The sequence below is a fragment of the Schistocerca cancellata genome, chromosome 8 (genome assembly GCF_023864275.1).
Source record: "Schistocerca cancellata isolate TAMUIC-IGC-003103 chromosome 8, iqSchCanc2.1, whole genome shotgun sequence".
Taxonomy (NCBI): domain Eukaryota; kingdom Metazoa; phylum Arthropoda; class Insecta; order Orthoptera; family Acrididae; genus Schistocerca; species Schistocerca cancellata.
The window spans coordinates 187,598,050-187,610,712 of NC_064633.1; the positions used below are offsets into that span (position 1 = coordinate 187,598,050).

The 12,663-nt window shown below is 35.3% G+C and overlaps 1 protein-coding gene across 10 annotated transcripts in view; it reads right to left on the minus strand.

The window, feature by feature from the left end:
* The window catches only part of LOC126095313 (protein polybromo-1), a 326,966-nt gene that overhangs the window by 192,267 nt on the left and 122,036 nt on the right, over positions 1-12,663 (minus strand). For all 10 annotated transcript variants that reach the window (XR_007521952.1, XM_049910108.1, XM_049910110.1 and 7 more), the window contains exons 12-16: positions 7,012-7,167; positions 6,762-6,929; positions 6,471-6,610; positions 2,023-2,158; positions 1,771-1,938 (exon numbers count right to left, since the gene is read on the minus strand). Coding sequence is in view for 9 of the 10 variants with exons in the window: in XM_049910108.1 (XP_049766065.1) it covers positions 1,771-1,938; positions 2,023-2,158; positions 6,471-6,610; positions 6,762-6,929; positions 7,012-7,167 (768 nt within the window). In the remaining variant the exon portion in view is untranslated. The remainder of the gene's footprint in view (positions 1-1,770; positions 1,939-2,022; positions 2,159-6,470; positions 6,611-6,761; positions 6,930-7,011; positions 7,168-12,663) is intronic.

The following is a 12,663-nucleotide window of genomic DNA, read 5'->3' on the forward strand; positions in this document are numbered from 1 at the left end:
TGAGGACGAAATTAGAATAATTAAGCACATGAAGAGGCATTCGATCGTGCTATATATGTTAATGAAACAGGAAGAAACTGTAAGAACTGGTACAATGGGATGAATCATCTGCTATGCACTCCATGGTGATTTGCAGAGCATAGTTGCACATGTATGTTCTATAATCACAAGCTTGTGTATTATTTATTTATTTTTTAATCAGTTGGAAGTAATGCTTTCACTGTCCTAAGTTTTATCTGTTTAGTTAAGTTTTACATAAATTCACACTGAATACTGAAAGATTCACTACAGCCAATTTTCATTAAAACAGACTAGATTTTACTTAATTCTATCTTTTTTTCACTGATACCTTTTAATTAAAATTTAAATAATGGCAGGAATAACTGAGATCAGTAAATCGATCCAGTGATTTGATTACTGTTAATCAAGTGTTGATTTCTTACTAGGGTTACTAATGTACCAAATTACCTTTAAAAAAATGGGAGAGAAAAAATAAAACGACTCTGCCAAATAAGTGTGTTACGGTTTAACAGGAATATTTCTTTTCTGCGTAACATTGTCCATGTCTTTTCTAATCAGTACCCTATTCACATACATTTCAAGTTACTGAAAAGACAGGGTTGTTAGGTTTGGTATATGCTGCCAAGGAATATATCAGACCAACCATTACAAATCATTTCAGAAATAGGAATGTGACCTTTGATACTTCTAACGGTTATGACAAACTATGAGCAAAGTTAGTTATAGAGTGTTCTTCTGAGTACAGTAACACATTAAGTTACTTGTACAACCACTCATTTATTACTGGAACATTTTCCAAATGGTTGAAATATACTGAAGTTAAGCCTTCTTATAAGAAAGGAGATAGAGAACTATTGTCATATTTCCATCCAATCGGCTTCTTAACCATCTGAGTATGAATAATATATTGTCCAAAGTTACAGTTCAGATTTCTAAAGAGCTCCATTATTGAGAGGGCTATATACATACACAATGAGAATGCATTTAATTCATTAAATAATGATTTACAGGATACTGGTATATTTTTTTGATCTGTCGACAGTGCTTGACTATGTAAATCACAATATCCTTTTCATTAAATTATGGTGCAACAGCAAATGCTGCAAAATGGTTCAATTCTTTTCTCTCTGGTAGAAACCAAAGGGTGTCAATTGGAAAGAGTCCTGCAAGTCCAACAAGGTTCCATCAAAGCGCCCTTAACTTTTTCTAGTGTATCTCTATGATGTTCCATCAGTAACAGTCGAAGTGTGGTATGTTTGCAGATGATTCAAATATTGCATTAAATAGCAAATGAAATTTATGTTTAGAAAGATCAGTTACCAAAATTTTCATGAACATTAATAAATGGTTCTTAGCCAATTGTTTGTCACTAAACTTCAACAAACCACACCATACGAGTTCAGAACTTTTAAGAGGTATATTAATATGAAATCACATTTTGGCCTATTACACTAACTGTTGTACATTAAACGCGTCAGAATTTAAGAAATGTTTTAAATTAAATCCAACTAAATTCCAGAACTGTTACAAACTGATCCCATTAGAATTCTGAAACATGGTATTCAAATTTCTGTTCATAATTTAAAGAATATTTAAAATAAACACAGAAAAAGATCAGTCAAATCTTAAAATTTCCCATATAATCTTATGTAATCAAAGCACTGCACAAGGTATATACTACATTATGGTTCTCAGTACCACGCCCAGAATTGACTAACATTGGGTTTTAAAATGTCACCAATACACTACCTTGTATATCTGAGAGTCAGGTTCGTTGTACTTGCAAGCATTGTCAAACATCAAAACAAAATCACTTGACATTGCCTCAATACTTTCATACTGATTGGTTTTAAGTTTTTGAGCAATTTTTTCCAGATCCATTGGATTCTTGATTACCTCATAGTAATCTGGGTACTCCTGAAACAACCGTAACACATTCAGGCATCCACATTCTCAACAACACTGCATTTATTTGTCATACTGAAAAGAGTAACAACTTACAGTCTTTGAGGGTAATTTCTGGAAGATTAAGCTCAGTTGTCTGTTCTTAGGATCTTTGTAGTCTCTGATGGCATCATAAAACATACGTAATTTTTGTGATAATGCTGTTGCATTGCTGACCTTCCTGGGTTTCGTCCTGTAAGTGATTTATTTTATTTTTATTTTATACACCTAGTTCCGTATGGGCAAATTGAGGAGCAAGTCTCCATGGTCATGGAATGAGTCAGTACATAAATTAACATCAGAAAAATTAATAATAGATAAAATAAAATTAACATAAGTCCTGTGCAGATGACAAGCTGCTGAGTACACACTAATGTGATCAACAACAGAACATAAGAATTTCCTTAATTTTTTGTCAGGAGCTCCCCAACAGAATTGGGGTGTGCCATGAGGAAACTCTTCAATTTAGACTTGAAACTGTGTGGGTTACTGCCAAGATTTTTTAATTCTTGTGGTAGCTTCTCGAAAATGGATGCACCAGAACACTGCACACGTTCCTGCACATGAGTCAAGGAGGTGCGCTCCAAATGCAGGTTTTGTATCTGTCTAGTATTAACTGAGTGAAAGCTGCTAATTCTTGGGACTAAACTCATAGTGTTAACAAGAAATTACATGAAAGAAAATATACACTAAGAGGCCAATGTGTGAATTTCCAGACTCCTGAACATGGATTGACAAGAGGTTCACCATCTAATACCACAGGCTGGTTGAACTGCCCACTTCTGAGACAAAAAATACCCTTTGTGAATAGTTAGCTTTTGTGTGAGAGACAACCACACTGCAAAAATCAGCCTCTCATCAAAAGCAAATCTAAACACTAAATTTTAAATAGGGCATACCATAAAATCTAATGAGGGTAGATTTTGATGGAATTCAGATTCCTAACAGCTTTTCCAACTGAGTTTATGGCATCAGATACGGGTCAAGTCACTGCTGGTCCACACTAAGAGTGCTAATACCACGTTTTGAATAGGGCAAAGAAAAAAGAAGAAGAAAAAGAAGAAGAAGAAGAAAAAGAAACATTAATACTGGGCCACAGCTGTCATAAATTGTGGCAAGAATTCTGCTAATGTTGACCAAGTATTTTAAGACATATCAAGGAGCAAAAGATACTTGGTGAAGCACAAGTTGTAAATCCAAAGAAAAATTAATGTAACTGAGATGAAGAAGCAGTCAGTAACAGAGACCAAGACCAAAGAAATAATGTGATGTGCAAAAAGTGAAACCACACCAAACTACACGGAGCACACTAAACTGCAAAATTACTAGATGGATTTTCATGAAGTTTACACAGGTAATTTTAACATGGTTTGGGGCAAGGAACACACACACTTTATTTCATCAAAATCAGAACACAGAAAAAAGGACATCATAATTTGAAGTTTTATCTAAAATTGTCTTCTCAGCTTAGTAGCAAACTCAGTTACAGATGTATATTCAGAAGTTAAGTCAGTGACAGAATTAAGTACTGCAATCTTACCTTTACAAATACAAACTAAAAGCAAATTTACTTGTCTACAATACAAGGATCCACAGATTTCGCTTTGTGTATTAAAAACTGAACAGCACTACTTTGGTTCTCACAATAGCTTTTATTTATATTCTTTGTTAGCGAAAACAAATTGATTGAAAATTCCTTGTGTTCTGGGTGTCTAATTACATTTTGATTTTTTTTTAGCGAATATAAATTCCTAGAAAACAGTAAGTCTTTCTGTGTCCACCACAATGGCTGAAATCTCAGGATTAAGTGGACTCAATAATCAAATGAAGACCATGATGCAGGAATTGCTGTGGCTTTAGAACATCAGACTTTAACTCACTCTTTGGGAACTCCTTCCAAAAGTGCAGTGTGACTTAACTCTGATCAAGAGCATCAACCATTATCTCACTTGTCAGGAACTTTCACTCATACAGGCTTAAAGCTACTTCTCTCCAATGTATCATCATAGAAGCTGAAATATTTATGGGAAGTGGTGAAGGCAAGTGAGTTTTTATACCCCGAATCCTGCTTACCACTAACAATTTGTCATGCACAACTCCCGGTGAGCTTACATTATAGTGGGACCATAAACAAAGGCCAAGTCCAGATGCTGCATGCATGGACCTTAGTGTCTGTTGCTTTTTGCACAGCCAATGCTACGTGGCTCTCTTCCGTGTCAGTGAAGCAAGCAAGATCTTCATTAATGTCCTTAATCATCCTAGTTCAAATGTTGTATACAAAGAAGGTTTGAAAGTCCAAAAATAAATTCCCCATCTATGAAGCCTTGGGTACAGCTGTAAGTAAATATCTGGGTAACACCGGGTTTCTCAGCTGGTAACAAAATAGATGACAAAAGACTATGATTATGAGAATGATAAAAGTTCTTTAAAAAATTGTCTCATGATGAAAATGTAGGTGATAAAATATTTTACGGCAAATAAAATCAAGAAAAGGTAGATGATTCAGAACCATCTGTAACGTATAAAGAACTACAAACAGTACTTCAAGTTGAAGAAATAAAAAGAAAAATAATTCCCCCCCCCCCCCCCCCCCAGTATTAATAAGTATCTGTCAAAGGACAATATCCATGAACAAACACTAGATGATCTTATTATTTACTGCCTGAACCATTGAAAGGAGCTATAGAACAGCCAGGTTGTAGTATACCCCCTTAATTTTATGGTTACTATTTCCCTGTTAACATGCGATTTCAGTCCTATACTGCACAAAAGGATGTTGTTTGTAATCAGTAACTCTTGCCATCCATCAGCCTTCAACATATTGTTGGCATATTGTAATTGCAGTCTCACATTTCCCAGTCTATAGATACTTCCTGTACCAGAACATGGTTTACCTCCAAGTCATTGCACCCTCTTTCTACTGACTAACACCCCCCCTGCTGTCTGTCCTTTCTTCCAGTATCTCTTTCTCTTCTTGACCTGGTTCCTTATAAGGATATCTCTGTGTACAAAACACGAGGTCAACATTTGCTTTTTGACACTTAACTTGATGCAGTCCCAACATTTGCTTTTTGACACTTAACTTGATGCAGTCCACATTACAATCATTTCTATGGTTTGCAGGTGCTAGTTGTTATTTAACTGAACACTATCAACCTTCCTGCTATGTTGCTCTGATGTGAGAGATGTCCTACCACACAAAAATACTTTTTCCTTAACAGACATACTATTTTGTGGCAAAAGAATCTTTACTTCCAAAATGTCACTCCGTCTTTTGCTGTGGGGAAAATAGCCCTGTTAAAACCGACAAAAACACATTTTCTTTAAGTCTTCGGCGGGTTTTCCGCAATTCAGATGTTCAATCCCATTAACATGTTTATAACCTAGTATGATCATCAAAAAACCAATTTTACAACTAAAACAAACAACACACGAATATGCGCCAAAGTAAGTTCTGTAGCAGTAACCATCAATCCAATTACACAAGAAGTTAAAGCCTATGTGCATACCTTTTCTGAAACCATGGGTTTACTCAAACATTTCTGCAAATACTAGTGGCCTGTACACACTAAATACACCACACTTTACTGAAACAACAACAATGAGGCATAGAAAAAAATGCCTTAAGTATACTCTACAAACTATAAAATCAGAACACTAAAATGTCTATCAGCAGGATGTGTAGACTCGCTGTCCAAGAACTGATCACCTTACTTCATTGAACCAGTTTATATCCACAGAAAAGAAAGAAAGATATAAGACTGCTTGCATTATTAAAAGAAATGATTAGTCTGCAAATATTAGAGCACAAACATTTTCTGGCCTTGAACAATGTACTTAGAATACATTTCATTTCATCAAAATCAATCAGCCAGAGGTGATGGGCAGTAAGTTTATGACAGATGAGTTCTTGTATTCTGTTGGTTGAATAAAAAGGTAGAGCTCACCTACAGTTATATGAAAAATGAGACAAGGAAAATACTTTTCGAAGTGTAATGAATTCAGATGTGTCGACTCAAATAGTTCCCAGTTCTAAGGCAATCATTGGTAGTTGAAAACGTTTAGCAAATACAAATATTTGCTGCACCATCATCATATTTTTTGAGACTAACTTTCCACATGATTTTTTTGCTGTTGAATATAATGAATCTGTAGTATGCTGCTTGTCAGCTGCTACCAAGTTGATCAAATTTGATTGAACTTCTCACAATGTAGACATTATTCAAGGTAAAAAAAATCGAGATAAACAGACAGATCCCATCAAGAAGATATCTGTAACATAAACATTGGGAAAATGTGCCACTCGATAAATCTAAAATATTATCCAGTAACAACAACGGCATGACTTACAGTGCACTATGCTCCACATTGTAATCTCATTTTCTTTGACTAAACTTGTAAAAAAAATTATCTACTATTCTATTCAAATTTAAATTCACATTTATATACACTACATTTTATGGAAGTTTAACACTATAGGCAACACGTCAAAAATTATATCTTACACTCTAGGTGTCTTCTTTACACTCTCTTGTAAGGCTCCTAGTTCCTTCACCTTTTCCATCAGAACTTCTTCTAGTTTATTTGCGTCCTCATATATCATTGAGCCTTCTTCATTGTATTGACGGCAATTGTTAAACATAAGCTGAAAGCATAAAATTTAAATCATTCTTTAAACCCAAAAACTATGAAATCTGAAGCAGCTTACTGGTAAGTGATTATGATTGGTCAACATCAAACATTTCTGAGTAATGAATTACACATTGAGAAGACACTATCAAATCCAAACAAATTACTTTGAAATCTGCAATAATTTCCTCTTCTGAATTGTATTTTTCGTTCTTTATATTTGCTTCAATTGTCAGCATATCTATTGGCTCTGCTATTACTTGAAAGTAGTCAGGATACAGTTTCTTTGATGGTTTCTCCATGAACATAAGAACTGGCTGACGTCCATCTTCATGCTGCAAAATATTGCATTACTTTAAAGTAAGTTCTCAAGTATAGCAATTATTACAATGACCTATAACAGCAATGAAAACTTACTACATAGTCAATAAGGCATTTAAATAGTGCATGTAAGCGTTTCTTCAATGGCATATCCTCTCGGAGCTTTGTTGGCTTTGGTGTTGAGGAAGCAGACTTTCTTGTACTTTTACGTCTTGCACTTCTATCATCAGAATCATCTTCACTTTCTGAATCCTGCAGATAAAAGACATGCAATAAATACACTAACTCCACTCACATCTGAGAAACAGTATTAGGAACAACTTGACTCCTACAACTTAATGAAAATTATATGAGTCTTAGCTTGCTTCAAAGTTAACTCAAGTGTTTCAGATTTACCTCATTCCCTTCATCCTCAAACTGAAGGACTGTTAACATCATCATTTTGTGACAAGACAATTGAGGCAGCACAGGCTTCACCTTATCTACTACTGGTTTCATCTAGAAGCTACCAGATATAAGACAAAGTAAATTTTGGAGAGCAGGGGGGCTAACCTACATAGGATACCAAAAGAAAGAAAATGGGAGAACAGCTTATGACACTGTTAGATGCGAAGAGATAAGCAAGGTCTGAGTAGACTGGAACTGTCAAAAAGAATGCAATTCAGAATCAGAAATATGTAGAACAAGTGCCTGAACTGTGTTATAATAAATGACAAAAATTCAAAATTGTTTAGAACAGGTAGAAGGGTCTGACAAGGAAGTGTTCTCTCACCAGTGCTCTTGAACGCAGTTACGGATGACATCACAAGGAAAGTTCATCAAGAGTCAACAGCAGAAGATATGAAAACCATAGCACAGATTAGATTAGATTAGATTAGATTAGATTAGATTAATCCTAGTTCCATGGATCATGAATACGATATTTCGTAATGATGTGGAACGAGTCGAGTTTTCCAATACATGACATAATTAGGTTAATTTAACAACATACTTAAGTTAATATAACAACTTTATTCTTTTGTGTGTTTTTTTATTTTTATTTATTTTTTATTTTTATTTTTTTATTTTTATTTTTATTTTTATTTTTTTTTATTTTTTAATATTTTTTTTTCTTAATTTATATCTAAAAATTCCTCTATGGAGTAGAAGGAGTTGTCATTCAGAAATTCTTTTAATTTCTTCTTAAATACTTGTTGGTTATCTGTCAGACTTTTGATACTATTTGGTAAGTGACCGAAGACTTTAGTGCCAGTATAATTCACCCCTTTCTGTGCCAAAGTTAGATTTAATCTTGAATAGTGAAGATCATCCTTTCTCCTAGTATTGTAGTTATGCACACTGCTATTACTTTTGAATTGGGTTTGGTTGTTAATCACAAATTTCATAAGAGAGTATATATACTGAGAAGCTACTGTGAATATCCCTAGATCCTTAAATAAATGTCTGCAGGATGATCTTGGGTGGACTCCAGCTATTATTCTGATTACACGCTTTTGTGCAATAAATACTTTATTCCTCAGTGATGAATTACCCCAAAATATGATGCCATATGAAAGCAATGAGTGAAAATAGGCGTAGTAAGCTAATTTACTAAGATGTTTATCACCAAAATTTGCAATGACCCTTATTGCATAAGTAGCTGAACTCAAACGTTTCAGCAGATCATCAATGTGTTTCTTCCAGTTTAATCTCTCATCAATGGACATACCTAAAAATTTGGAATGTTCTACCTTAGCTATATGCTTCTGATTAAGGTCTATATTTATTAATGGCGTCATACCATTCACTGTACGGAACTGTATGTACTGTGTCTTATCAAAATTCAGTGAGAGTCCGTTTACAAGGAACCACTTAGTAATTTTCTGAAAGACAGTATTGACAATTTCATCAGATAATTCTTGTTTCTCAGGTGTGATTACTATACTTGTATCATCAGCAAAGAGAACTAACTTTGCCTCTTCATGAATATAGAATGGCAAGTCATTAATATATAATAAGAACAATAAAGGACCCAAGACTGACCCTTGTGGAACCCCATTCTTGATAGTTCCCCAGTTTGAGGAATGTGCTGATCTTTGCATGTTACGAGAACTACTTATTTCAACTTTCTGCACTCTTCCAGTTAGGTACGAATTAAACCATTTGTGCACTGTCCCACTCATGCCACAATACTTGAGCTTGTCTAGCAGAATTTCATGATTTACACAATCAAAAGCCTTTGAGAGATCACAAAAAATCCCAATGGGTGGTTTTCGGTTATTCAGATCATTCAAAATTTGACTGGTGAAAGCATATATGGCATTTTCTGTTGAAAAACCTTTCTGGAAACCAAACTGACATTTTGTTAGTACTTCATTTTTACAGATATGTGAAGCTACTCTTGAATACATTACTTTCTCAAAAATTTTGGATAAAGCTGTTAGAAGGGAGATTGGACGGTAATTGTTGACATCAGATCTATCCCCCTTTTTATGCAAAGGTATAACAATAGCATATTTCAGTCTATCAGGGAAAATGCCCTGTTCCAGAGAGCTATTACACAGGTGGCTGAGAATCTTACTTATCTGTTGAGAACAAGCTTTTAGTATTTTGCTGGAAATGCCATCAATTCCATGTGAGTTTTTGCTTTTAAGCAAGTTTATTATTTTCTTAATTTCAGAGGGAGAAGTGGGTGAGATTTCAATTGTATCAAATTGCATAGGTATGGCCTCTTCCATTAACAGCCTAGCATCTTCTAATGAACACCTGGATCCTACTATATCCACAACATTTAGAAAATGATTATTAAAAATATTTTCAACTTCTGACTTTTTGTTCGTAAAGCTTTCATTCAATTTGATGGTAATACTGTCTTCCTCTGCTCTTGGTTGACCTGTTTCTCTTTTAATAATATTCCAAATTGTTTTAATTTTATTATCAGAGTTGCTGATTTCAGACATGATACACATACTCCTGGATTTTTTAATAACTTTTCTTAATATAACACAGTAGTTTTTATAATTTTTGATAGTTTCTGGGTCACTACTCTTTCTTGCTGTCAGATACATTTCCCTTTTCCGGTTACAAGATATTTTTATACCCTTAGTAAGCCATGGTTTGTTACAAGGTTTCTTACGAGTATATTTAACTATTTTCTTGGGGAAGCAGTTTTCAAATGCATTTACAAAAATGTCATGAAATAAATTATATTTTAAATTGGCATCAGGTTCACGGTACACCTCATCCCAGTCTAACTGCTGTAGGCTTTCCCTGAAATTTGCAATTGTTAAATTGTTGACTGAACGTACTACTTTGGAGGACTGTTTAGTATTGCTGAATGGAGCTATGTCATATATTGTAACTAGCTGTGCACCATGATCAGAAAGACCATTCTCAACAGGCTGAGCATTTATCTGGTTAAACTTATCTTGGTCTACAAAGAAGTTATCTATCAGTGAGCTGCTATCCTTTACCACCCGAGTAGGAAAATCAATAACGGGTGTCAAATTGAAAGAACCGAGTAATACTTCAAGGTCATTTTTCCTATTACCCTCTTTCAGAGAATCTACATTGAAGTCCCCACAAATAATAATTTGCTTCCCCCTGTCTGACAGATAGCACAACAAGGAGTCCAAATTTTTCAGAAATAGATGAAAATTTCCTGATGGGGACCTATATACAGTTACAATTATAAATGTGCCTTTATTTAATTTAAGCTCACAGGCACATGCTTCTATATGTTTCTCTACACAAAACTTTTTTGTTTCTATACTTTTTGCACAATGATAACTTTTGACATATATGGCAACTCCTCCTTTCTCCATATTTTCTCTCATTACATGTGCAGAGAGCTTATAACCACTTACATTTACCTTATCTATATCAGTAACAATGTGATGCTCAGACAGGCATAGTATATCTATTTCATTCTCAGCTTCTAAATCTTCTAAACAAACCAGAAGCTCATCTACTTTATTCTTTAAACTCCCAATATTTTGATGAAATATACTTACATTATTTTTAATTATACTTTTATGAGACCCTTTCCTTATTCTAACATTTGCAGTACTCTCCTGTCTGAGTTTCTCATTGTGCTTAGGCCTAGTTCCTATACCAGTGGTCACATGGTGTTCAGAGAGGCAGATTATGTCAACTGGGTTGGGTGACTTTAATTCATCAATGCAATTACCTAGGACTGAGATACAACTTGGTGGAGATAAACTTTCTGGTGATTGGTGAAAATTTATAATTGGTAGCTGTGATTGGTGATCTAATGTGCTAGAATTGTGCTGTTTAATTTCTTTCCTAAACTGAAGATTTGTTTCAGTCCTGACCTCTCGTAGAACTTGACATCTTTCTGTCTTACCTATCCTAAAAAAGGTGCTGCTCCAACACCTGTAACCACTGGTATTTTACCATTCATGGCAGTGCCTCCCCCCCTTAAATTTCCTGCTATTACCCCAGCCAGTTTCCCCTTCCCTTTCCTGTTGAGATGTAGGCCGTGCCTGGTATAGTCCCACCTACTGAGATAATCAACAGGAACCACACCAATATGAGCCCCCGCACCTGACCCAAGCAGCCGTTCCAACTCCAAATTAACTCTCCCAACAGAAGAGTCCAAATGAGGCCGGTCATGGCGTCTCAGGACAGATACAAATTCAACATTGGTGTGTCTCGATGCCGACGCAATCTTTACCAGGTCACACTCTATACTGTACCCAGGATCTCTGTCGATGCTGTTCCCTGGCCCTCCCACAATAACCACGGTGTCTTCCCTGGTAAATCCTTTACAGAGTGAACCTAAATCCTCTGTCACCTGATCCAGACTAGCACTTGGTTTGAAAAAATTTGTGACCTGGTATTCTGGTCCTAATTCCTCCTGCAGAAGTTGGCCTACACCTCTGGCATGAGAACTGCCTAACAACAAAACTTTCTTCCTTTTCGATGTCTTTCCTACATTCTTTTTCAATTTCCTATTGAAAGTTTGTTGTGTCCTGTCTACACCTACCTCTGCTTGAGGCTCATCAGTTTCTAACTGAAGCAACAGGTCAAACTTATTTTTGACATTCACCACAAAACTGTCAGACTTAGTTCTAGGCCTGTTCCTTCTGCTACCTGTTGCCACTTCCCACCTCTCTTTGCCCTTCTCCCTCCTTAACCTGTCCAGATCTTCCCTAGCCTGATCTAGTTCAGCCTGAAGGGCAGCAATTTTCCCCTCCTGTTCCACTATCTTCCTATCTCTGCTGCAAATCCTACATAACCACTGATGAGCCTGATCCACTTTCCCAACACCCACGCCACTGCAGTCCCCCCAGTGAAAAAAACTACTGCATCCATCACACCAAACCCCGGAACTAACAATTCTACGGCAAGTCAGGCACTTCTCACTCATGGCAAAAATAATACTTTAGCTAGAATAAATCAATTAAATTACCGAAAATCAAAAAAGACGTTACAAGAATTAAGCCTAATCACAAATGTATATAAGCAAGTTTTTGATTTAAAATTCCGCTGTTTTTCTGAGATCTGTATTAAAACAACGAAGGTATACGCTATTTATTATATATTTCACTCGATGGAATGAAAAAAAGGACTATTAAACGAGATACTTTAACTTTGATTCTCGAAAAACGTTACGAGAATTAGGCCTATAAACAAATGTATATAGGCAAGTTTCTGATATAAAATTACGCTGTTTTTCTGAAATCTGTATTAAAACAATGAAGTTATACGCTATTTACGGTAGCTTACTTATTTGTTACCGAGAAA